Source organism: Acomys minous, assembly GCF_964271855.1.
Source record: "Acomys minous genome assembly, chromosome: 1".
Taxonomy (NCBI): Eukaryota; Metazoa; Chordata; class Mammalia; order Rodentia; family Muridae; genus Acomys; species Acomys minous.
The window spans coordinates 41,696,509-41,723,359 of record NC_140483.1 but is presented as its reverse complement, the minus strand read 5'-3'; the positions used below and the strand labels follow the sequence as shown (position 1 = coordinate 41,723,359).

Sequence of the window (26,851 nt, the reverse complement as noted above, 5' to 3'; positions counted from 1 at the left end):
GGTTTTTTTGTTTTGTTTTGTTTTGTTTTTTGTTGTTTGTTTGTTTTTTGGTTTTTCAAGACAGAGTTTCTCTATGTAGCCCTGGCTGTCCTGGACTCATTTTGTACATCAGGCTGGCTTCAAACTCAAAGCAATCCACCTGCCTCTGCCTCTTGAGTGCTGGGATTAAAGGCACGCACCAGCACTGCTAGGCTCTATTTTTCTGCTTTACTGGCAGGGAAAGACATGCTAATACCTATGTCACCTGGCACATGTTAAAGAACTGGTGATGCAATGAGCATGTGTTTATGCTCCTGTAAATTTCATAGTCAGTGAAGTAATTCTGGTCCTCAAAGATTTACTTCATCAATCATCTTGGAAAGTATTTGTCTTTCTATTGCAGTATTGTCTCTGGTGACAGGGCCTAATTAATGACAGATATCCACCCTTTCATAATAGCTTAGAAAACATAAGAATCCACCTTCTGTTCCTATAGTAACAGCATGGAGGAGAGCTGAAGGCTCTGTTTGGTCCTCTGTTTTCCATGTGGCAGCACGTGACCCTCCAGCTCTAACTACCCACTGAATCTGTGCAGAAGAAAGCAGATGTCCTTTGTTATTCTTCAGCAACAAGCATCCTTATTTGGGGGTGGGGGGTGGTGGCAGCTAAGAGGATCTCTATTCTTGTTGCCTTAAAAAGTGGAAGGCTGTTTCGAACAAGACTTAAAACTAACATCATCCGTATAAATATAACTTATCACTTATTCTAACCTACAAACCTGACCAGCACAAACATTTGTAAGTCTAACAGCAACTGAATCATATTCAAAGTTTTTTTTTAAATCACTTTAGCCTGGTGTAAAACTACAAAACTCACATGTCGTATTTCCTAGGTTGGGGTGAACTAATTAAGACAACACTTAAAAGTAACAGTTTCAGGAATGTTTTTTGAAAAGAATTACCAGATTATATTATAAGTTTGGGTTTTAAATGTAAGCAGTAATATGCTGGCATATATTACAACTGGAAAAGAAAACACTTACATAGTGAAATCTAAAACTGGCAACATGACTCAACGAAACCAATGGAAACTAAGAAAACATGAAAGATCAGGTGAGAGACCCAAGGGATCATGGTGAAGACCTACACTCAATCAAGCGACTCAACTGACTTGTAGTTTTGAAATTATAGTTGATTTATTGTGTTTCTGGGTCTACTTTTCATTGTAGGTAATACGTGTTGTGAGCATGTTAAATGGCCCATTTGATTCTCATGAGAAACTGGAAAATAATTAGCATTGAATTCCTGAAACTGATTTCTATGGTGTTGTCCAATCCTAAAATGAATTTTGCAGAAGTTGTTCTTTCTTCTAAACAACTGTATTTATCATAGAGCAAGCTGGCTTCAAAACACTACGTAATGACCACCACTGGCTGAGTTGTCTGAGAACTGTAATTAGTAGTTGTAGCCTAGTCTGACAAACATTTATTTACCTACTGATTTAGGACATTAAGTTTATTCAAAACATGTTGACATTGTTCTCAAATGAATTACTTCCACTTATGATTAGGGGAGTAATTCCTTGGTGCTGGCGCTGACTTGTATGCACGGAGCTTGCACAATGGGAATGGCATGGTCTCAGTAAGCACAACTTATAAGAGACAAGTGCTCACTCCCTGAACTTTCCCTTAATTTGCAACTAGGAGAAATGGCAGAGGAATATATTTTAATATTTCAAAGTTCTCTCTTGCCTACTAGAGAAGGTCCGTAAGTGGCCAGGGATTCCTTCCAAAGAACAGAGCATGGCAACCGAGAACAATCAACCAACCATTCAAACCAACAAGCAATGGCAACAAAACCAGAAGTCAGTGCCCCAAGAAGCCACGAAAGCCAGTCCACTGAAATCCCACAGATAAGGAGGGGATCTATGGGACCGAGTCAGGCATTCCCAGGCTTGCATGGAAGTGCCACCTGCTGTCAGGAGGCAGAGGTGGGAAAACTGCAGATTTGAAGTCAGTTTGGGCCATATAGATAGACTTAGTTTCAAAAACAAAACCAAAAAGTAAACTTTCCAAATGGTACTTAATAAATGGAAATACAAAAACCTGGTTATAGGCTCTTCCAGATGGAAATTATTTCCTAAATTATAATAATACAAGAGAATTTGAGTCATGGTTTCTTAATGTGACAGTTAAAGTAAGTTTCCTGAAACTTCTTTGTTGTGTTTGCTTTTATCCTTTCCACAAAGGACATCCATGCTGTTCAATATGGTAGCCACAAATCTCCACTACCACCTACTCCATCCCAGACTCACAACATCTTTCTTTAATTATTATCATTACAGATGTATACATATAAATGTATAAATACAGCTTACTGCGTCCATTTAGAGCTTCTGGCATGTACACGTTTTTAGGGCTGACTTCTTGGTATTGGGTAACCACCTAGGGGATTCATTCCTGGGGAAGACTAATCTTCCCAGTTACAAGCTACAGAATTATTGGTATCAGAGGGAAGACGGCTAATCTGTAGACTTGCCAGTAGGTGGCGCACTGGCAACAAACCACACAGGCAAGGAGCTATCCAAAACTCAAAATCCACCTTGATAGATGCTGAATTTATCCCCCTCCCCAATTTAAAATCCACACTGAAATGACAATGTGAATGTGAAATTCATCTACTAAAAGAAGACTGATCGTTTCAAAGACATACAATGATAAAGTAAGGCTATATTCCATGTTAATCATAGAATATTAATGGCAAAAAACCCCCTACAATTTATACAAAAATCTACATTTTATTTTATTTTTGGTTTTTTGAGACAAGGTTTCTCTGTGTAGCCTTGGCTGTCCTGGACTTGCTTTGTAGACCAGGCTGGCCTCGAACTCACAGTGATCCGCCTGCCTCTGCTTCCCGAGTGCTGGGATTAAAGGCGTGCGCCACCACGCCCGGCTTAAAATCTACATTTTATATTGCCCAATGTTAATATATTTTGTTTATTACATTGGTATTCATTTTAACAAATTTTTAGCGATCATTTACACGTTAATGTTTCCACTTAATGCTATTTTTCATAACAAAATAAATCACTCACTTATTTAGGCATTGTTTGGTACTGATCATTCAAAATATGTCAAGATGAAAGGCAACAACAACAACATGATAAATAAGGGGGACTGATTTTAAGAATATTTACTCTCACTTTTAAAGTCTTTAAATGAATGGTGGCTATCAGTGATTATTACAAGGTCTTTTCTTTAGTGGCGGTTTAATAATAATTTCTCTAAATCATGGAATTTCCAAATAAGAGAGAAAGGACAAAGTTGAGGTTTGTATTTTCATATGGCTTTTAAATAGCAGCAAATAAAAATGCACACTATCACTTTGTGGCCTATTAGGCTACTGGGGATTTATAAAGGTGCCTGGTGTCTGTAAACCTACTCTTGATTGCATCTTTAACTATCAAGTCAGTTAGCGCATAAAAAGGACCACTTCATAGAGGCATGTAAGACTCATAGAACCAAGCACAGCTCCTCTGTGGGACTTTTTGTAGGAACCTTTAGAATCTGACAGCCAATTTTGTTGGTGGCCAAATCCATTTGCTACCTTATTTATCAGGGAAGCAGCCGCCATGACATTGAAGAGGACCTGCCATGGAAGTCCAGTGTGAGGTCACAACCCCACATGCTGTCAGTTCACCATCCCCTCACTACCTTTATCAGAACCCCAACTTTCCCCCCTTTCTTTATATTCCAATATAGTAGGCCATGCGCGGAACCTCGTCCTTCCTTCTCCACCTTAACGCTGATAGCATCACTTAGCTGTTTTCCCCTCTAGGTGTCTTGCCATTTTACTGCGGCGATGCCATAAACTCTCAAACCTAAGTGATTCCTACCATTCTACAAGAAAAGGGCTTCTGTTAGATGTAGGGGATGGAGGCAAGTGGATCTCTGTGAGTTCGGTCCAGCCAGGTCTACATAACAAGACTGTGCCTCCAAAATGAATACACCAGTTAAGTAAGCAAATAAGTGAGGCTACAGAAGATGGAGGGGGAGGGGGAACCACACCACCAGGAGGATGGCTTTCTGAACTGCACTGGGCACTCCCTCAGCAGGCTCACATTTCTGTGTTCTTCCTTCCTTGGCTATTTATCTGTCTGTTTTGCTCTCTCACTAGGTGGATACTCTTAATTCCTTGGTACTTCCTTCAGATATAGTCAAAAAGTTTTTACCATGTGGTATTTGTTCTACTCTAGTCCTTATTTATAATAGCCAAATACACACACACACACAGACACACACACACAGACACACACACACACACACACCACAAAAATAGAAAATATCTTATTATTTTCAATTGGGCAGTTAAGACATTAGTCAATACTGGGGAAGATTATAATTAAACAACTTTATTACATGTGACATATATACCTTTTATACTCAAAATTTCTTGCCTAAACATTCAGCGTCTCATACACTCTTCCCATGCACACGCAATGAGCATATTACTATTCTTGAAACTCCAGGCCACCCTCCTCCTCCACACTTTGCTCTGGGTATTTCTCCTGCTAGCCTGTCCCTGTGGTGTATTTGTAAGAGGAAAAAAAATAAAGCCCCTCCCGTACTCACACTCAACTTATCATAACACTCAGATATCTGTATTAGAGGCACCCCATATGCCCACATATACATGCAGAGGCAATTCAACTTAGTTCAGTTTATGGCTCAGTGAGTCAGTGCCTCAACACTGCCCATTTTGTCATCTTATATACGTCTGAGAAACAAGATACAAATGCAAAGTTAACACTAGCCACTGCTCAAGCTGGGTTAATTGGCTAGAGAAGCTCACAGAACTCCAAGGAACAATGTACATGTTGATAGGTGGTCGCCCAGGAATCTAGAGAGCAGCCTCAGGATCCTCTCAAAGCTCTTAATCCAATTGCTCAAATAGCCTTTCTTAATAACAAATGCAGACTGTTTCTACTTTATCGGAATCACTAAAGCAGTGGTTGTAAAATAACTAAGCAGTGTGTAGTAGTATTGCTTTATCATTAATTGTAAGGGAGAGAGCCTTGCTGACTACTGGCACCATGCTAGCAAACTACTGAATTCCCAGGAAGTGGTCATGGGATCCTTCTGACACACATTTGGTTGGTCAGAAGTACAGGAGGCTTTGACTGTTGGTTCACATCTTAAGTGAGTGCATTCTCTGGGGATGACCTGTGCATCTAATACTAGCCTGAGGCAGTGGCAACGGCAGAACTGGACATGTCCAAAGACCTGGAGAGTTACTTGGTGGGAATAGAAAAACCCTGTGTAGGGGTCCGAGTGCTGTGAATGGAAACAGCCCGTGCTGAACAGTCTGCCAGGATTAGATGGCACACTACTTTCTCAGCCCTTTTCCAGTTGTTAGCTAGCAGTTCTATGATGTTTGCTGACCCTTCACCTGCTCCATGTCTTCCTAGCTGCCAGTCGCTGTAGTGAGAAGGAAGTATCTTTCACCTAGCTAGTACATTCATCCCGTCATTTGACCTCTCCAACATCTGGATGTGCGTCCTGCTGGCTCTCTCACTGGGCTTGTGCCAGAGCTCATTTTCACAAGGTCCCTCCTTGCTGAAAATCCAAATGCTCATTGTTTACACCTTCTTTAAAACAATTTTTTTTTACATAATTGAATATCTACTAAGTGATCCAAATCCTCTTTGCTTTACAATCTAAATAAATCTATTTCTTAAATTTTTCCTTATAAATTCTATTCAAAGACACTTTAATATTTGTGTCTTTTAAGTTTTAGAGAGAGATAATTCCTTCCATCCAGAATCAGAGTTCCCTGACATCTTTGCAGAGCAGAGACGCCTTAGATGAAAGGCAACAAGATCACGACACATATGCTAGCTGTTGCCATTTGAATGCATTGAGTTAGAATGTGTTGAAACAGAAACGTGATCTATGGGGGCAGCAGACGGCATTTAGCAGATAAATTGATGTTAAACTTTTATTACAAAAAAGCTAATTTAGTTATCTACTGAAATGTTGCATTAGTTCCTTTTGTTAGATTTCACTTCTAGCTCAGAAAGGTTTTAAGGCAGCTTAGTTTGTAATTTAGTAATGCAAAAGTCTATAACTTTAAATTTTCAAATATAAATTTTTTGTTGAACTGAGTCAGAAGGCTTAAAACACAGTCAAAAAACAAACAAATAAAAAGCACATAAAAATACAAGTAATACAGAGTGCTCATTAACACCAGGAAGCGCAGTGAGAACGTGCACTAACAACTATTGGAAAGGTGTAACTTTAAACTTCAATGATTACAGACCAGAGAGAAAAGTCAGCCATATTGTTTTGTCTTGTTTTGGGTATGACCACTTCAAAGCGACAAGAGAAACCGAATGGAGAACATGGAAGGGAGTTAATGGGAAGCTGCCCCGAGGACACTCTGCTCCTGACCTGATTTTCCACTTACAGCAAGAGATACACTCCACATCAATATAATCACTTGAGCTCTAAACTTATTTACTTGTTTCAGGAGCAATACTTTTGCAGCATGAACAAACAGCGTTTAAATTACCTACCCTTGAAAAGACCTTGTACAATTCAGGATGCACTGACAAATTGTCTACCCTATCTTTAAATCTAAGCAAACTATTATTGCCTACAAATAGAGTTTAGGAAGACTTATTTCAATACGACAAACTGCTTAAAACTCAAATCTTTATTAAGAAAAATAGCACTAGATTCTCATTTTGTGTTTTATACTCCCATTGACACAAATAAAAAGGCACAGTAAGCAGCGCCCTCCGTGGCCTCCACATCAGTCCTTGCCTTCAGGTCTCCGCCTTTGGGGGGTTCCTGTTCTGACTTCCTTCAGTGATAAACAGTGATGTGGAATATAAGCTGAATAAGCCATTTCCTCCCCACGTTGCTTTCCGTCATGCTGTTTTCTAACAGCAATAGTAACCCCAACTAAGACGCATCCTGAGACTTGTCTAGTGGATTGCTACTGAGCCCATAAGTGTTGCTGAGATAAAGTCAGTAGTATGTTATATCTCAACATGCCTAAGTTTGATTTTTCTTCCTTTTAAAAAAATTTGGGCACTCAAAAATATCATTTTCCGTAAATTATTCTAAGAAGGCTGTGGGGACGGTACTCTTTTCCTCAACTTGGAAACATTTCAGAGAGCCGGGCGTGGTGGCACACGCCTTTAGTCCCAGCACTCGGGAGGCAGAGGCAGGCGGATCTCTGTGAGTTCGAGGCCAGCCTAGTCTACAAAGTGAGTCCAGGACAGCTAACCAAGGGTACACAGAGAAACCCTGTCTCAAAAAACCAAAAAAAAAAAAAAAAAAAAAAAAAAAAGAGAAACATTTCAGAGTGCCCTTTTATAAGACATACAAATTACCCAGGTCATAAACTCTTGGATTCCATCTTTCCTTCCCAAATTCCATGTATCTTTCCATTATTGGGCCAGCTGCAATTCTTAGCTTCAGACAGCAGGAAACACCATGGCCTAACTTTAAAGAAATTCATTAAAAGTACACATTTTGTTTTGTTTTTTAAAATTAAAAGGAGATTTGATAACAAATAGAAAACAAGAAAGACAAAGAAACTCAGCCAGCCAACACTCAGATTGATGGTGAACGGTCACTGGGACATTGGCTTCTGATATCACTGAATTTTGCATCCTTTGGTGCTGCCAAGAATAAAAGCAAGAGTCAACATCCCCACTGGGACATATGAATCTGACTATGTGTCTTTCTAAGGGACCTGGAATGCAGTGCCTAATCTCACTTGTTTTTTACGTCCCATCAAGATAAAAAGCAATTCCACCCAAAATTAAGGAACGTATTCTAACACTAAGGGACATGCATGCATGGAGGAGACCCACTGCAATTATCTTCTGTCTTGAAAGTGTAATCCTCATGTCAGTATGCTTTTTACCCCTACTGCTACAGTGTATTAACATGGGGTACATGTTGGTGGAGGCTTTGCTTCACACCCAGCAACAGACTTCAGCCAAGATGCATCTAGACGAAACTCTCATTGCATTGTCTTGCTTGAATTGGTCATCCTGGACAATTTCCCCACAACCATACCCCAGGACAGTTTTTTTTTTCAACTCCTTTAATTAGTTCCTTAGTTTGGTTCAGTTGACTATGTTTCTTCAACAGACATAAATCTTTTTTAAAGATTTTTAAGAAGGTCTTGTTATTCAAATATTATATATTTATCTCAGTGTTCTTAACTTTTTCAACTTTATGCATTATATCTCTAATTTTACTTTTATATAGTATTAGTGCCTGTAAGTCAGATTTTCCACTATATCGTTGTGTCTTTTATCTTCTTTTTGTTTGTTTCTTTGTTTTTTGAATTAAGTTCTCTCTCTATAGCCCCAGTTATCCTAGGACTCACTATGTAGACCAGGCTGGCCTCAAACTCACAGAGATCCACCTATTTCTGCCTCCTGAGTGCTGGAATTAAAGGCACATGCCACGACACCTGGCTATGTCATCTTCTTTTTTAATTAAAATATAATATTTATTCGTCTGTATGAGATTCATTATAATAATTTAATGCATACAGGATACATTGTATATGCATATATATAACACATACATGATACAATATGTAATAGCCAAATCAGGATAAGAAGAATTTCATCTCTTCAAACATTAATCATTTTATATATTGGAAGTTTCACACTCTTATAATCATCTTTAAACTATCATAAATTATTTTAATGGACATATATCTTATTGCACTTAAGAAAAGCCAGAAGAAATGCTAGCAGGGTTAATGTGTTTTCGTAGCCCTTATTAAACTTCATTTTATTCCCCCCATGTTCACACTCAACACTACTCTTCCCAGTTTCTAACTAGCACTGTTGAGTTCGTTTAATCTATGAGATCGACTTGGTTCCACATACGAGCGAGAACATTCTTTCTGTGCTTGTCTCATTTCATTTGACATTGTGACTTCCAGTTCCGTCGGGTTGTTATAAATCAGGGCTTCAGCTCTTTTATGTCTCTAGCCCATTGTGTGTCTATATGACACATGTTCCCTATCCACTCATCATCTGCAGCACATCTGGGCTGATTCCATATTTTTTCTATTGTAAATAATTATGCAGTAAAGATGGAAGTCTCTTTGTAGAGTAATGATTTTTATTTCTGTGGGACACAGATTCATTAGTAGAATTACTGGGTCACACAGCATTCTACTTTTAATTTTTGGAAGAATCTAACTATTGCTTTTCAAAATGGCCATCCTAATTAACATTGCCACCCACAGTCCATGAGAGATCTCTTCTTTCCTCAGCCTAACCAAAATTTGTGAATTTTTATCTGTTTGATGACAGACGTTCTAACCACAATGAGATGATGTATCTCTGTAGTTTTGATTTGCATCTCCTGATGATTAATAAAATTGAGCATTTCTTTACACCTTTGGTGATCATTTGAGTTCATTCCTCTGAGAAATACCTACTTACTTATTGCAGTTATTTTACCAATATGGCAAATCAATCAAGACACAGACAACTGTTATATTTTAAAATAGCCTTAGTTAACCTGGAGCACGGCCGATATTAATCCCCTAAACTACTTCCCATAGAGGAGCAGGTATGGGATACCTGCCGTAATCTCAAATCATCTGCTTCTGATAATTTCTGTCAAGCTACCTCCCATGCATAATCCCAAATATTTGTTCATTATCATCATCTGAGCCAAGTCTCCATCCATGCTGGCCACGTGCTTCTCCTCCACCTAACCCATGGTGCAGCCTTCTTCTCTTCCCCTCTCCTCTGGTCTCTCTTCCTCCCAAGATTCTGTCTTCACAAGCCCTGGAACCTTAGCTGCACCTATCCCATTTGTCCTGCCCACATGTGATGGCCTTTTATTGGTCAAGCAGGTTAGGCTCTTAGACAAGGTATAAGGTGGGGCACAGAGATAGTAAACAGTAATTAGCATCAAAATACATCAGACCAAACTTGGGTGATCATTTGAGTTCATTCCTCTGAGAAATAACTACTTGCCTCTTAATATCTTTCTAATTACATTACATGTCTTGGGAGTCAGGTAGTGGTTTTGGTTTTTGGTTATATTTGGTTTGGTAGGGGGGCTTTTAGTTATTGTTTTGGTATTAATATTTTTGAGTTTCTTATATGGTCTGTGTAACAATCCCTTGAAGTATTTGTCTTTTTTTCTAATAATTTGTACATAGTTTTAACATTTATCTCTTTGATTGATTTTGAGTTGGTTTCTGTACATGGTGAAAGGAAGGGAGCTAGCTCTATTCCTCTCTACCTGCCCAACGTTGCCAGCACCATTGACTGAGGAGAACGTCTCTTTTCAACTACATGTTCTTACAGCCTTTGTCAAACATCTACCAGGGGTCTGAAAACAGTTTTTGGTTTTTACTTCATTGGTCTTTGTATGTATTTTTATGCCAGAGCTCTGCTATTTTAGTGACAAAGCTCTGTAGTGTGTTTTGTAGTCAAATACTATATTAACTTCAGCCTTAGTTTGGTTCTCTGTGTTTTGAATTAGAATCACTTTGGCTATTCTGGACCTTTGGTGGTTACATGTGAAATTAAGATTTCTTTTTCATTTTCTATGAAGGAAGTAATTGGTATTTTGATGAGAATTTCATGGAGAAGCATTGTCACAGACGTAATATTAACTCTGCTAATTTGTGAGCATATGTTATCTCCCCGCCTCTCTATTTTTTTTTTTTTTTGGTGTGTTCCAGAATTTCTTTTATCAGTTTTTTTTGTCATTTCCATTTTTAAAGACCTTCAATTTTTGGTTAAACATATTTCTAAATATTTTTGTAGCTCTTGTAAATGCTATTTTTTCTTAATTTCTTTCTCAACAAGTGTTTTGGTTTTATTTTACAATCCCACTGGGAGGGCTTTCAAATAAGGAGCAAATATTAACTTCCAGAAGCCCGTTAACATTCTCTTTATTCAAAACCATCAGATTGTTGGGATGACTCTGGAGCCCTAGTAGCCTAAGTGCTAAGTGAACAGATTCAGATTATCTTCTGGGTCATCACTATGTAGGGATTCATTGAGCCCTTTACAAAAGCAACTTCTCCCTTGAGGTCTTGTCAGATTCACTAACAATAGACCTGCCTTCTAATTGCAGAAGATACCTCTAGGACTATGGAGAAAACAACAATCAGATGCAGAGCATCTTTCCTAATCTCCCTGCAGTTTCTGTTTTCTGTCTTTGACAATACTGTAAGCCTTGAACTGGTTGTTCTCTAACATAAGACTTCTAGAAAGTTGTCCTGGGGCTTACTTTAAGGCATGTTATTACATTGTTTCTAAAAACATTACCAAATAGCCAGAGCCCGTTCTGATGCAATCAGTCTCCCACATCAAGGACTTGAAATTAAATATTCTATGCAGGCAGCAATCAGATCTTTCAACTTAATGTTGAAAAGGTGCCAAGAGTAATTTTCCTATTACATTAAGACTTTTAGCCAGTCTGTAGGCACTTAGATGCCAATAATCCTACTCAGAAATTTTGAAGCAGTTTCTGGTCTTCATAGGGATAGCTCTCAAAACCAACAAAGAGTGGTTACTAAACTGTGTTACTAACACACCAATTTTCAGTGATCTGAACACTTACTCTATGCAGACTTTCTGTGAATGCCTGTATGTGTGAGTATTTGTTTGCATGTGCGTTTGTATAAATGAAAGAAAAATAACATCAAAACGCATCCGAATAAGTTGTAACAAAAGTTCGCCAATATTATAACTAGTATAAATTGTATTTAGAGCATATTAACAGAGGTCTGGGAAACAGCTCAGTCAATACAATGTTTATTTTACAAGTCTGTAAAACTGAGAGTTTAGTCTTATGCTAAAGTTAGGCCTGGTGGATTGGGCTTATAATGCCAGCAAGAAAGTAGGAAAAGCAGATACCTAGGGGCTCACTGGGCAGCCAGCCCACCACACTTGGTGAGTTCCAGGGTACTGAGAGACCCTGTCTCAGACAGACAGACAGATAGACAGATAGATAGATAAAGGTGGGGGGGTACATAAAGAATGAAATCCAAGGTTGTGTGGCCTACATATATATGCACAAATGCATTGTACACATACACACACATACGCCACTGCACGCATATGCATTTATTCAAAGAAATGGACCACTGGACCTTTTGGTAAGACAGCAGACTTAGAAGCTTCTTCCATGTAACACAGTGATGAAATGTCAAGAAAAGAAATTTTTAATTCTATCTCCCAAAGGGAAAGTGCTTTAGAAATCCACAAAAGCAATAAGACAGCTGGGGCATGCAGGGACACAGAAGAGCAAAGCACTAAGAAAGAAGTCAGGCTGGACACAGGTCCAGCCACAGAGTGCCCATGGGGTGCAGAAGGGGAGCCTTCTTAGAAGCCCCCCTTAGTAATGCTTCATTGAGGATGAACAGACACTAGTTCTGCTTTCCCATGAAGGGTCACACAACACAGTCCTATTCGTAATACAAGCCTACAACTCACAAGCCTCAAATTCAGTTGCTGAAATAATGGGGATTTTGTTTGGTTTTATTTTGTTTTGTTTTCAGAGAAATGGATCAACAATGATTAGACAACTTTAATGGTGGCAGTCCACTTTTGTTTTAAACTGAGCTATCCTGGGGGGCATGAGAACAGGGAACAGTCCCAAGTCAAGGTGCCTTAATTCAACATGTTACAGACCCAAGATGAGAGAAAATCCTGAGAGCCAGTTACAGAGAGTGTGAGAAAATGTAGGCACCATGAAACTTGCCATACACAGGCAAGTGTATATAGAGAATGTTAGTCCCACCTCACTCAGACCTGAAAAATTTAGAATAACAAGGGTGTGAAAATGATAGGAGAAATACCACATGGACATGAACTTTCTGAAAAGCACCCCAACAATGCAAAAAAATAATAATTCCAAGAACCAACAAATAAATGGACTGTATGAAACTAGAAAACTTCTGTACAGCAGAAGAAATTATCAGCTTTCAGAATGGGGGAAATCCTTTTCCAACTATATATCAACTAGAGGGTTAATATCAAGAATCTATAAAGCACTTTGAAATTAAACATAAAAAGGAAACATCCAACACTGAATTGGACAGTTCTAAAAGGAAGAAAGACAAATGGCCAATAAATATTTGAAGAAAGTTTTAAATATCCTTAGCTATTAGGAAAACAAAAATAGAAACTACCCTGAGACCCCAGGTCACCGAGTCAGCATGGCTGCCTTCAAGAAAATGAATGACAAGAGGAATCTAGGATGTAAATAAGAAGAAAAAAATTTTAATTTATTTTAATTTATTTACTTTACATCCCAATTGTAGCCCTCCCCTTGTCTCCTCCTAGTTCCCTCTTCCCCCTATGCCCCTCCCCTAGTCCTCAAAGAGAGGTAGCCCTCCTCCCTCACCAACTGACCCCAGCCTACCGTGTCTCATCAGGACTGCCTGCATTCTCTTCCTCTGTGCCTGGTAACAGGGGGAAGTGGTCAAAGAGCAGGCAACAGAGTCCATGGCAGGGACAGCCTCTATTCCCCTTACTAGGGGACCCCTATGGAGACTGAGCTGCCTATTGGCTACATCTGAGTACAGGCCTAGGTCCTCTCCATGCATGGTCCTTGTTTGGTGCATCAGTCTCCAACAGCCCTCCTGGGCTCAGATGTGTTGGCTCTGTTGGTCTTCTTGTGGCGCTCCTGTCCCCTCCAGGTCCTTCTATACCTGACCTCTGCCCAAAGTTTGGCTGTGAGACTGCATTTCTGCTTCCATGGCCTGCTGGGTGGAGTCTTTCAGAGGACCTCTGTGGTAGGCTCTCATCCTGTTCTTGGTCACTACTGATGGGAATGCCAATTTCTACAGCCATTAAGGAAACCAGAAGGCAGGGTCCTTGATACACGAAAAAGAGAACTGCCCTGTAATCTAGCTATACTGCCCCTTGTCATGTGACCATAGACTTTCAAGTGAGCATATGATATATCATATTAATTGCTGCATTTGTCTCAATAGGCAAGAAATGTAACCAGTTTAGAGATTGTTTGAAGATGAGTGGATTTAAAAGGAAATGGTACATAAACACAATGGAATTTTATTCACCTATAAAGAAAGTGGAATTATGACATTTAGAAGAAAATAGACAGAACTGGAGATGATTGTGCCTAAATAAAGTTAGCCAAGTTAAAGAAGATCAGTTGCATGTTTTCTCTCATATATGAGATTAGATTTTAACTACACATATATGTATACTATCTAAGGAGAGAGAGAGAGAGAGAGAGAGAGAGAGAGAGAGAGAGAGAGAGAGAGAGAGAGTAAAAGGAGAAAGGGGACTCTGAGAAGGGAGAACGATCTAAAGAATCTAAAGAGAGGAAGGGAGGAAGAGTAATGAAACATATATGTCATGAACACAGAGGAACTCTTACTTAGGATAGGAAGAACTGAAAAAGAAAGGGGGAATGGAGAGGGCATTGTGGGTCAAATAAGAAAACATATCCAAAATGATCTGTTAATTAACTAAAAAAAAAAAAAAGAACAAAACATAAGGATATATATGTATGAAAATGTTCAATTAAAAGTCATTTGTTTGAATTCTACCAAATTTGAGTATACATAAAGCCCTCTGCATATATGATATAGTTGCTGGCTGGGTGTTTTTGTGGGATTCCTGACAGTGGGAGATGAGGTGTCTCTAATTCGTTAGCCTGCTTTGGGGACCCTTTTCCACCTACTGGGTTCCCTCATCCAGCCTTGATGTGAGGATTTGTTCCTGCTCTTATCATGCCTTGTTGAGCCGTGTTTGCTTGATATCTCTAGGAAGCCTGCTCTTTTCTAGTGGGTGGGAATGGATATGGAGGAGAGAGGAGGTGCAAAGCTGTGGTCAGGATGTATTGTATGAGAGAAGAACACATTTTTTAAATCCTAAATAAATAAAGAGAAATAGGCTCAACTAGTGATCATTAACCCAAGGGCCACTTCAAACAAATAACTAAAATAAAATATACTAGTAAAATTTATTAAATTTAATTTAAAAGTAAAATGCTTAATTAGTTGTATAAGCACTAGCATAACATTTAAATGAAGACCAAATCCTTGAAGGCAATTATGAAAACAATTCAAAATGTTACTGAAATCCACTTGGGAAATGTCTAAGGCCATACCACCCCTGAGCATTTCTGATCTTGTCTGACAGCCACGTAGTGGACGAGAGAATTTGAAAATGAAAATATCCAGGGATAGCTTATATAGCCTCTTAAAATGGACATCTGCAACCAGCTGGTCAAATTACAACTGCAGTAAAGCTATCTAGCAATATTTCAGTTTCCCGTTTAGTCACCTTCAAACAACTGACCATGCCAAGCATTCTCGCATCCAAAGATAAGTGTTTGGGTAGAGGTAACTCTTACAGGGCACACATGTAAGGAGAGGAGCTGACGAGTGAAGGTGGAAGGGACACCCTTGGGCAGAATTTTCTAGTAGCACAGTACCTTGCACTATGAGGAAAATCGAAGCTGCTGCTGATCCACCCTCGCTGGAAACCATACAACGGTACTCCCCAGCATCACCAATTTTCACATTCCTCAGCTCCAGGGAGCGGTTGGCCAAGGTCCTAATTCTTGCTGAATCTACTAGCCGGACATCTCTGCCACTCCTCTGCCAGGTGAGATTGTAATCCACGGCACTGATGACAAGACACGCCAACACTGCTCTTTCTCCAGGAGTGACTGTAACATTACTAGGCACTTGGATGATTGGAGGCGGCTCTGTGTGAAATCAGAAGACTCAAATCAACAAACCTAAAATCAACTTTGCTCATTTATACATGTTGCTTAAGAACTGTGCATACACAAATATATACTGAAAAATCAGTCAGGAGGTTTAATTATATAACAGAAACTATTGACAAATGCCTATGCCAATGAGACCCCCAAGTCTCATGATCCCTTAGAAGGCAAGGCATCTGTCCATATCAGATTTAAGTCCCTAGGTTGTAAATGTGAGAGTTGACTTGGCTTGGCAAAAGGATATGGCTGGAAGGATTTAGAATTGTGGAAAGAGGCAGTCTTCATTTGTTTTGTTGGGAGTGGCCTTTTATTGGTTGTTTAATTGTAAAGATAGCTACTGGGTGTTTTAAAGTACATAGCATCCAACAGATGACAGACATGGCAAGATACAGCAACATCACCTTTCAAAGGGGCTGCATCTTAGTAAACGGAACCAGTACAACTGTAGAGTGAGACAAACATGCTCCTAGTAAAGATGAGGACCAGGTTCATCTCAGAAGGCTGAGTGAATTGTAGGGACACTCTTTAGGAGGATGAGGAAGTCTGTTGTAGGGCTGTCTTCTAGCAATGACAGGGAAACTACTCCCATGATACTGCAACAATATGGCTGCCTGAACAATGACAATATCCATAGATACGTTAATGTGGAAGAGGGACATCTCACTGGGCCACATCCCCAGACAAAGAACTGCATGAAACTAAAGAATGAGCATAAACAGGGGGAGGAGGTCCCCCTCAGTCACAGTCATAGGGGAGGGGAATAGGGGGAAAATGGGAGGGAGGGGGGGAGGAATGGGAGGATACAAGTGATGGGATAACAATTGAGATGTAATATGAATAAATTAATAAAATATTTTTTTAAAGAAAGAGATGAAGAATTAGCCTCCACCTAGTTGGTTATCCAATATAAAGTGGCCAACCCTGAAACTGTTCACAACTTCTGGACAAAGCTCATGTCTTTCTTCTGCCCTCATTTAATTACAGGTGCTTTTCCCCAGTGAACAACAAAAACACTCTCCCAGCACAACAACAAGGTATCATAATGCTAGTCCACAAATACATAAAGGCAATAAAAATTGTGCACGTTAAAATATCTGAACATATGTAAGTACATAGGGGGACAGAGACTATTGAGAGAGATTTTGTACCAGTTTGTGGAGGAGGCTAAGGTTATACATTTCCAAATATTATCTGCTCCTAGAACACAAGGACTAATCATAATGAAGTAATAGGATGCATGAAGGTAGGGTCAGAGAAGGACCCCGTACGGAGACAGGAAGCACAACATACATGGGCTGGAGGCATAAAGCAAGGAACTTGGACCAGATCGAGAAGCCGTATGTGCACCTTGCTGCACGAGTCTCTTACACGTGTCCACCTGACCATGAATGGCTCAAGTGCTCACTCTCAGTATCTGTTTCTTTAGCTGAAGAGATGCCCTTGGGTTGTTTTCGAATCCTCCCTTGTTCTATAACAGCAATCCTCAACCTGTGGGCCATGGCCCCTTTGGCCAGTGCCTATCTCTAAACATACTTGTATTATAATTCATAACGGGAGCAAAAATTATAGTTAGGAACTGGCAACAAAAATGATCTTATGGCTGGGGTTCGCCATAAAATTAAAGGGTTATAGCCGTAGGAAGGTTACTAGTCACTGTTCTAAAAGATTGTTCGATAGTCTCAAATTAGGATTTTTCTCCCCACTGGGGCCAGAGAAATGTCTCAACATGAAAAACACCTGTTGCTATAACAAAGGGCTTAGGTTTGGTTCTTGACACCAGCACGATGGTTCATAACCATTTGTAACTTCAGTTTCAGGGGTTACGATACCCTCCTCTGATCTCCATAGGCCCTAAACATGTATATGGTTCATGCAGAAACATGATGGCAAAAAATACACATAGATAAAACAAACAAATGTTTGTAATAAATAATTCTTTTCACTGGCATGCCTTGACAGGATCTCTGTTTAGAATTTACTTACACCTAGAATTTTAGTATGTGTATGGTTTTGTACTAATAAAATTTTAAAACAGAAAAAGTAATATAATAGTATTAAACTTAGCCTCCAAATATCACCAAAAAAATGAGTTTTTGACACTTGTGTGTGGTTTTAGCCATTGTCATATCTATGTATGAGTACTTTCTAATACTCACTTTGTATTAAAGATGCAAATTTAAATGCTTGTATGTTTAATACAATCAACAACCAACATTACAAAAAAAAAACCCCAAAATTCTTGAAAATGTCAACTACCGCAAATGCTTTAAAAAATGAGGGAAGATACTGGTAGAAGTTTAGCTTTTCTTCAGGTGTCTCTTGGATGCTCTTTGGCTTTATATGATAACAACTATTGTGACATAAGAATACCACCATCCCATAATGCTCATTTCCTAATACTTTCTAAGAACATGAGGACTGGCTGTGTAGTTAATCAGTACTCGATTCCAAGATTTGGATTCATAACGACAGTATGGTGGCTAATCAGGGACCTTAACCTGGCCAATGGGAAATTGAGAAGTAGATAAAGGCTAAAGGCTAGTGTGCTACGCAAATAGCTGTCCTTGAGAGGACTGCTACTCTTTCAAACTCCAAGGAACTGTTCCTGCTTCTCTTCAAGCCATCGCCATTACCGCGGAAGCTTTCTGACTTCTTTCACGGCTGACTAAATGCAAAGAATTCCTGGGAACCAGCTTGGGAACAGTCCAGCTCCCCAATTATGCCACTGTCTGACCGGCATGGAAGAATGCAAGTGGGGTGGGTGCAGTAGAGGCCAGAGGCAGCTCCTGGCACCACCAAGCCAGCTTCGTAAGTCAGTCCACACGTTCTTACTGGCATCTCCCAGTCACTTCACAAGATGCCTGAAACAGCCTGCTGCAGCCCTCTCTACCTCCTGTCCTTTTTCTAATTAACATTGCTCGGAAGAACACTCAAGCGCTCAAGTGTTTGCTTTCCCAGAAGCTGAGGAATGTTGACACAATTCCAGGGCTTTTCATAATTTCTGGAGATGAAAAAATAAATAGTTTGTGATGTATGTCAACTCGCTTAACTTATTACAGAAGACAATCTTTATTTTCCTAAGAATAAGAGAATACAAATAGTTTCACTGAAAGAACACGCCTGCCTGATTTACATGCCTCTCTTTCAAAGTTCAGCTTGGATACTACAAACCCTAGGATTCTAAACCATCGTCTAAAACATTTCTTTTGTCTTAAATTATCTCAGGAAAACACATACTGAAAACAAATACAGGCGCTGTTGCAGTTTCAGCAGCCATAACACAAGGGTCAGACTAGGATAGGACTAAGTACAGAGTAGCGCGAGGCAGGGATAGAATAATTCAGTTAAAATGGAGTTTCAGGGCTGTGGATTTAGCTCAGGGGCAGCTTGCGTATGTGAGACCCTGGATTCAACCCCTAGTATATAAAAAGTATCCAAGAATCATAATAATGCTGAGTAGGTGGTTTGGTCCTCATCATTGATTGTATGTTACAGCCTACTTCCCTAATTATTCCTACCATGTCTCCCATCTACTCTCAGGAATTCACTGTCTGAACGCATAATAACCAGCATCACATTTGTCCTTCTTTACACCATAGTCTGTCCAATCAGGCTCCGTGTTCCTAGATAATTTTTAGTTCTATCTACTTTTTACTACTCTGTGAACTCAGAGTTAGGAAACTAAGATATCAAGTCATGAAGAGTGGCACATGGAAAGACACCAAGGCCAAATGTGGGGAAACTGACACGTGAGTTCAAAATGCAGTAAAGCAGACAGACAATCACAGATGACTGTGACGAACACAGTGTAAACTCAGGAGGCCACCAGCATCTCCTTCCCATAGGTACATTGACGGCCAGGTGACAGTTACCTGATACATCAAAAAAGGTCTGCGCCCGTCCGGTCCCTGCGTTGCTCACAGCAATGCACTCATAGAAGCCTTCATCAGACGAAGTGACCTTTTTGAAATCCCAGTTCACACTGGCAGATTCTCTGGAGACAAGAAAAGAGAAAGCTTTTAGTGTTTGCCAAACAAGAGAGAACTGAAAGCAATAACAAACGATTTGTTTCAAGGCACTTGTTCCGATGAATAACGTAGAGAAAGTTAAGTTGTGAAAACTGCAGGTTGAATTTTAACTTAAAATCATAAGCCTTTTATATTTTGAAAAGTGTTATGCTTCTCTGTTCAGAGAAAATACATACAAGAAACAACAGATTGTAAGAATGCAAGTTTATCTTTAGGAATTTTTTCCCTAAAGATAAGATTAAAGGTGCATCCCTTTAATCGCAGCACTCAGGAGGCAGAGGCAGGGAGATAACGGTGAATTCAAGGCCAGCCTGGTCTACAAAGTAAGTCCAGGACAGCTAAGATAACACAGAGAAACTCTGTCTCAAAAAAAAATAAAAAATAAAATAAAATAAAAAAACAAACCCAAAACAGACAAACAAGAGCCATACTTGAGTTGACAACTTGACAACCTCTGACGAAATTGCTCTTTCCCCTATACTTTCCAGTTTGGAGCTGAGAATCATGGCCATGTCAATGAAACAAGGTAATTTACAAATGTGAAGGCAAGACATTTTAACTTAAAGAAAATATATTTTCCTTAACTTTCTCATGTAACATCTACCTGGAGGTGAGTTAGCCTATACATATAATAAGCAATGCAAAAATTGAAAAAGTACATTCATTTTGTAAACAAATTCATGCATTCATCTAACAAATATTGATTCATTCACTGGCAAACTTACTTCTCATTTTCCAGAGCAGTTTAAGAAGATACTTCTTTAATTATTGCTTTTAAAAGTCTAAAGTGTACAAGGGTGGGCTTTATTCTTTTAAAAATATAATTGAGATAGAAATATTTTACATTTTTCTATTTTATCATCTATTATTATTCATAATCATTTGTTAAAAGAAAGGAAGATATCTGTAAAGTAAAAAAGTCCTCCACAGATTTGAGATGTCTGGTTGGGGTTTAGGCTCGGCATCTCTCCCCTTCCAGACACAACTCAGCAAACCAACCAGGATACGGGGCTCTGTCGTCATGTTCAGCCCTGATGTGGCCTTTGCAACAGTACGTTAAGCATAGGTTCCTATCCTCACGAAAGTGAGTACCTAAGTAGCCATTGTTCTGCGTGCTCTCGTAGCTCAGGCGTCTTCAGCTAGTGTTTCCTGTCCGGTCTATGGGAATGGTCCACCAGTGGCCCTTTCTGTTAGCTTCTGAGGAAAACAGACTCACTTAACTCCGCACTGCCCTGGGTGCTTGGGCTGTGTCTCTACACTTTACACTTTACAGTAGGGTGCTAGGCACAAGTCTAAAAGTGCCCTTCTCTAGCGGGTACTGTCAGTCACAAGAAGGTAATAGTTTGGAATGCTTACATCTCAGGTGTTCTCTACAGTGCCTAGCACAGAGATTAATATATATTAGGGTTCATCAAACCTTGGGTTCATGAAAATGATGGAACAGAAAACAAAAATGTATCTAGTCTCAAGTCCTTCGTTTTTAAGAGAAAAGTTGACTGACAATTCTTTTGTCTAAGGGTGCATACTCAGTTTACTCATTTTAAGAACACTCTTTACAGCTCTACTTGACTAGTAGAGCTAGGAACTGCTCTTTTATTTAGGAACTGCTACAAGAAGAAAAAAACAAAAGTTCTGAGACATAGTCTTACTTATGTAGCCCAAACCTGTAATCCCCCTGCTTCATCCTCTCAAGTGCTGGGATTTAAGGTATGAGCTGATACGTGTGACTTAGTCATTCTTTTTAGTGTAGCCTTCCCTGTTGACATAAGCGTTCTAATACCACAATAAAGAAAAGGGCTTCCAGAAATGTACTTCAGAACAGGACAAAGAGCACGTCCAAAAGATTTGTACACTGCCAATGCGAACTGACTTCTCTCTTGCATCCCGGCAGCCAAAGTGGCTGCCACAAATGAACACTAAGTCCCACGGCTCGTATTACTGGGACTCTATGGCAAAAGCATGCGAGTGACCTGGGATTAGAGTATGAGTCTGTCATCACTCACGGCTTAATACATGTCAGCGAGGCCTGTCCCGTCTCAGGGCCACAGCACCGGAAACATGAGAAAAGAGAATTTTTGTGGCTTACCTCCCAGGAATTGTGTGGAATCAATGAGTTAATGTTTATAAAGAATCTCAAGTGTCTTTGAAAACTGTCACTATTTAAACAGGAAGCTGAGTTACTCTATTTCATCGGCTAGTTATGTGGTCCCATCATCTGATATCCTGCTCAGTTGTGTGGCTGGTTAAGAAGCAGGCAGCTAAGTAAATCATCAGGATGGACTATGTGCAGAGCAGGCAGCTGTTAGGGAACGGAACTTTCTAGATATGATTCACTTCCCAGCCACAAGCATTGCCGAAAATGAATCTCCATAAAGAGATTATATAAATTAAGACTGTCGAATAGTTAACACCCTATGGAGCTATGTTAATATTGCATGAGCAGTGTTAAAAGATTGCTGAAGTAATTCTTAGAGGTTTTGACTCCCAAGTGTACTTGGGTTTTGTGGTAACGCAAACGGCAATATACTCTCCAGAAATAATTTTTCAAGATGTACTTAATCTTTTCCAATTAGGTTACTTACATTTGTCAATAAAAGGTCCCTCAACTTTAGAAGGAAGAGTTGGTACCCTCTAGCCAACTCCTGTTGGTTTCTCTGTGCTGTAGCCACACATGCTCTTAGTGACCCATGGTGTTCTACTCTTGGCACCCAATGAACTCCTTCTGGGCCTTGTCATGCACCCTTTTCTTTTTCTGGTTTGCCGGGATCCACACACAATGGCCTCACTTCTGCTTTCCTTTTCCTGCCCAGTCACCTTGGCCTTTGTGCATCTCCACTTACTGGTGTATGGAATGTCCCAGGGTGTGTGATCTACCACCTTTCTCACCATCCTTAGAGGTTCAAATGCCTCTCACCTGATTTTGTTGTTGGTTTGTTTCTTTGTTTGTTTGGCTGGTTGGTTGGTTAGCTTTTCAACCTGGGTGTAGCCCAGGTTGTCCTGGAACTCATTCTGTAGAACAGGCTGGCCTCTAACTCAGAAATCAACCTGCCTCTGCCTCCCAAGCGCTGGGACTAAAGATGTTCACCACCACATCTGGCTTTTTATCCTGTTTTAAATTTGCTTCTTGAAATTGAAAAAACTACATGTTAACAACCTACCAGGTATCAATATTTATAATTAGTTTGTATTTTTTGTCATAACACCCACCATATTCACTTATTATATTACACTTTAAGAAAGAGCCATAGGCATTTTTAGCCCAAAGTCAATGAAGCTAAAGTTTCCAGTGCTCTCTTTCGCAAATGCCTACCAAAGTCTGCAACCTACCATTGAGTTCATAATCTTGTACATCTTTGACTTAATTTGGGGCCTTCAACTTAGATAAACTATACACTCTATAAAACCCAAGTTATATAGAATATATTCCAGAATTTATGTAGTCATCGAATATGTACTATCCTTTACTGCCTCCTTCCACTACCACAGGAGCAGCCCAGTGCTGTCTTCCAAAATGATAAAGGAATAAGTGACTTGTCAGGAGAGGCATACACAATTGCATCAGCGTGTTCATGCTATAAACTACTGCTGAGAGGAATATTCACACACTTTAAATATTGGTCCACTCCCAGTGCCATTCCATCTCTCACAAAGCTCAAAGTAAATGGCAAAAGACTCTCAACCGAGCAGAGGATTTGGCCTGGCTGCAGGTAGTATCCTGGGGTTCTCGTGGGCATTGTAACTTTGGGAGCATCTAGAAAAAAGAAAAAAAAACAGTAAGAAAGTCATAGTGATAGTAAATACTTTCTGTGGATGCACTTACAGGCTTCACATTTGAGTGATTCTGACAAACCATCAGAATTCCAATTAATCTAAATTACTAAATTTATTTTAAGTACCATTATTTGAAGCAGATTCATTTCTAGACGTCTCCATAGTCCCTCACTGTGACAGCCATCAAATTAAAGGCTCAATTGATTTTAAAAGCACACTGTTTTTCTCCACTACCAAGCTAAGAAAAAAAAATTGAATAAGTTACATCATCAACTTATACCCAATATGTAAAAATATGAGAAAAAATACACATATCTTAGAAATAAATACATAGGACAACTCTTTCTTAAAGGAATAATGAGAAATAATTTTTTTAAGGAATCCAACAAATTTCACCCATTCAATAAGGGGGATGAAGCTTGAATGCTAACGTGAAGAAATCTTGAGGTTGGCTCTGGGCTCATGATTGCATGATGACTTAACAGCAGTGCCTCAATCTCCAAATCTTAACCTCATACATAAAAGATAAGATGCTTGGATAACATCCTCTCTATGACAGGACTGGAGCTACAAGCCTAAAGTTTTAGTCAAAATTTGGTCATTTCAAAATCTCATTTCAAAATTCCTATCTTGTAACTGCATCTTTATATATGAGGAGATACATCAGGACCTAGATTAGTAATTAACTAACCAGCTAATGCAATGTTGAACTGCCACTACGGTCCACTACTATTCGTTGGATAGATGGTGCTTGACCATTGCATATAAATGTTTAGTGAACGCAGATAACTAAAAAAATAAATACATGAACTCAGAGGTTATAGTTATATATTTAGTCATCTCTATGTGTAACAATAATAATCAAAGAAAGAGACCATCTATGTGGGGGAAAATAGGGGTGAACATGGGAGGGGTTGGAGGGAAGAAAGAGAAGGGAGCAGTGATTTATTTATATTTTAGATTTAAATTTTTAATAAATACTCAAAATATATATGTAATATACCAGGATTAAAAAAATGTAAAGAAAACCAAATCATCTGCATGTAAGTGCTCATCAACCTAGCAATGAAGTAGCAACACAGAAATATTAATTTTTACTTTATAGCCCATTTTTTTTAATCTGTGGGATATCCCCCTTAGGCTATTCATATTCCAGTGTTGAGTGATGCATTTTCTTACCTGGGACAATGCTGGAAAAGGAAACGCTGGACACTCTCTGGAAGAGATAATCATCTTTGTCATAGCCTGTCACTTTGAGAAAGAAAGCTTCATCTGGCGGGACAAAGTCAGAGATATTCCAGATGCCGTAAGGTTTCCGGTCTGAGTAATGTTTAACAGGAATGGTCTTAAGGGATCCCCCTGAGATACTCAGAAGTTCAAGACGATCTACTCTAGCCGGACTGGAGATTCCAGAAGTGTTCAGTAGCACATAGGTAGGTATTCCTACAAGAGGAAGTGTCACAAGTGTCACACAGTTGGGGTCGCCTGTTACATACATGCTGCTGGCACTGTAGTTGTGTATGCACACTATAAGGATGAACACTCTACACTGCCCTGAAACGGATTTTTGCTATATAAAGATAAAGCTTGAGGCATCCTATGCAATCATCTTACAGTATTTTAACTGTTTGTATACCGAGAAAATTAGAATTATAAATATTATGTGGTAGTTAATTATGTAAATACTTTTAAGGATTCAGTTTTTTATCCTTACTAAAACTGCACCAATAAAGATAAGTTAGCAAATATCTGGAAAAAATTCTAAATATCCTACTATGGCTGGGCTTTGCCTTTAGCTATAAGATAATAAGCCTTTATGGGTGGATAGAGTAGGAACAAGAAAAAGCTTTAAAATTCAGTAATAATGTCATCTTTGAACAAAAATAATGCCCAGTACCAGCAATATGCATGTACTTCATCTTGATGAAGCAGTTTTTTTTTAAATTAAGATTAAAAACTCACTAGGTACTTTTTCTAAATATAGTTAAGTCTAAGAGGCAACTGGTGTGCTCAGCTAAAACACGTGTTCTTGGCCCCAGCGTCTGCAGTTCTAATTCAGATTAAAGCAGGGCCCAGGGGCCTTGGATTTTAAGAGGCCTTTTGAGCTTCAGTTGCTCTCACAGTCACTCTTGAATCACTGGTCTTGGACTGTAGTTTGCAAAACACAAAGCAGCCCAAAGACACAAATCACATCAAGTTAAGGTAAGATGGCTGCTGTGCTCATCAATGCTGCAGTCAGATGCCACAGAGCTACACGGTCAAATGAGCTGAACACAGCTTTCAGTTGCACCGACTGAAGAGCCATGGGCGTACCAACCTTGCACGGGTCTGCTCATTGTTTTTTTGAAGTCCAGTGTGGGCTTTCGGGAGAAGCCAGCTCGGAAATCAATAGTGCTGAGACCGGTGATGCGAACAGAATGCCTTCCACTGCTGGAGGTCTGAAATGTGTAACGACAAGACTAGTCAGCATCTGGTTACGGCGGATGACACTAGTGTGGCAAACCACAGAGTGTTGACAATTGATGTGCCACGGCTCTGACAGAAGTATTCTGTCTGAACTTAGCTGTGATTCTCCATTCTGAATACAAGTTTTGCATTGCATATCTCATGTGGACTGCTCTAAAGTATAATTCAGTAAACATCACATACCTGGTGGTCAAAGGTAAACATTCAGCCGCTAAAATGAGCTTAAAGTAAATCTAAAAGCTCCACACATTTCTGTACTTCTCCTTTGTTCTTTGTTGCCAAGTGGTAGATGTTCAATAGACATTGATGAAATAAAAAAACCAAACTCCCCCCACAAAACCCACGCAAGTTCAATTCTGAAAAATATTTCCTTTTTAAAATTTTTAAATTAGATCATGACATAACTTTTCCCTTTTCTTTCTTCCCTCCACCTACCCCAACTACCCTCCGCCTTCTCTCTCACTCTCTCAAATTTGTGGCCTCTGGCCTCTTTTACTTTATCATATATATACATGTAATATTATATAGACTGATCAGATTTACTGATGTGTTGAAGAATATACATATACATATATATACATATACATATATATATATACATATTCACATTTTCTTTCTCTGTAACAGCACCACCAGAATAATCCCAAGAGCTGACAATTTCCCAGATTTTAACCACCTGCCATCCTTGCTTCAGCAGTATTCTAGCAAAGGTGCTGAAATATAAATATGAGAAAAGCACGGAGCTTACATATTGATTACTGGGGACAGGGAACTGGGAATGGTTAATATAATGCAATAAAGCCACTGATAGAAATATACAAAAGAA

At 39.3% G+C, this 26,851-nt stretch overlaps 1 protein-coding gene across 3 annotated transcripts in view; it reads right to left on the bottom strand.

Annotated features, from left to right (window-relative positions):
* Positions 1 to 26,851, bottom strand: part of HMCN1 (hemicentin 1) — a 494,329-nt gene that overhangs the window by 222,833 nt on the left and 244,645 nt on the right. For all 3 annotated transcript variants that reach the window (XM_084782016.1, XM_084782014.1, XM_084782015.1), the window contains exons 7-11: positions 25,877 to 25,997; positions 24,739 to 25,002; positions 23,395 to 23,539; positions 19,633 to 19,754; positions 15,464 to 15,739 (exon numbers count right to left, since the gene is read on the bottom strand). In XM_084782016.1, the coding sequence (XP_084638142.1) occupies positions 15,464 to 15,739; positions 19,633 to 19,754; positions 23,395 to 23,539; positions 24,739 to 25,002; positions 25,877 to 25,997 (928 nt within the window). The remainder of the gene's footprint in view (positions 1 to 15,463; positions 15,740 to 19,632; positions 19,755 to 23,394; positions 23,540 to 24,738; positions 25,003 to 25,876; positions 25,998 to 26,851) is intronic.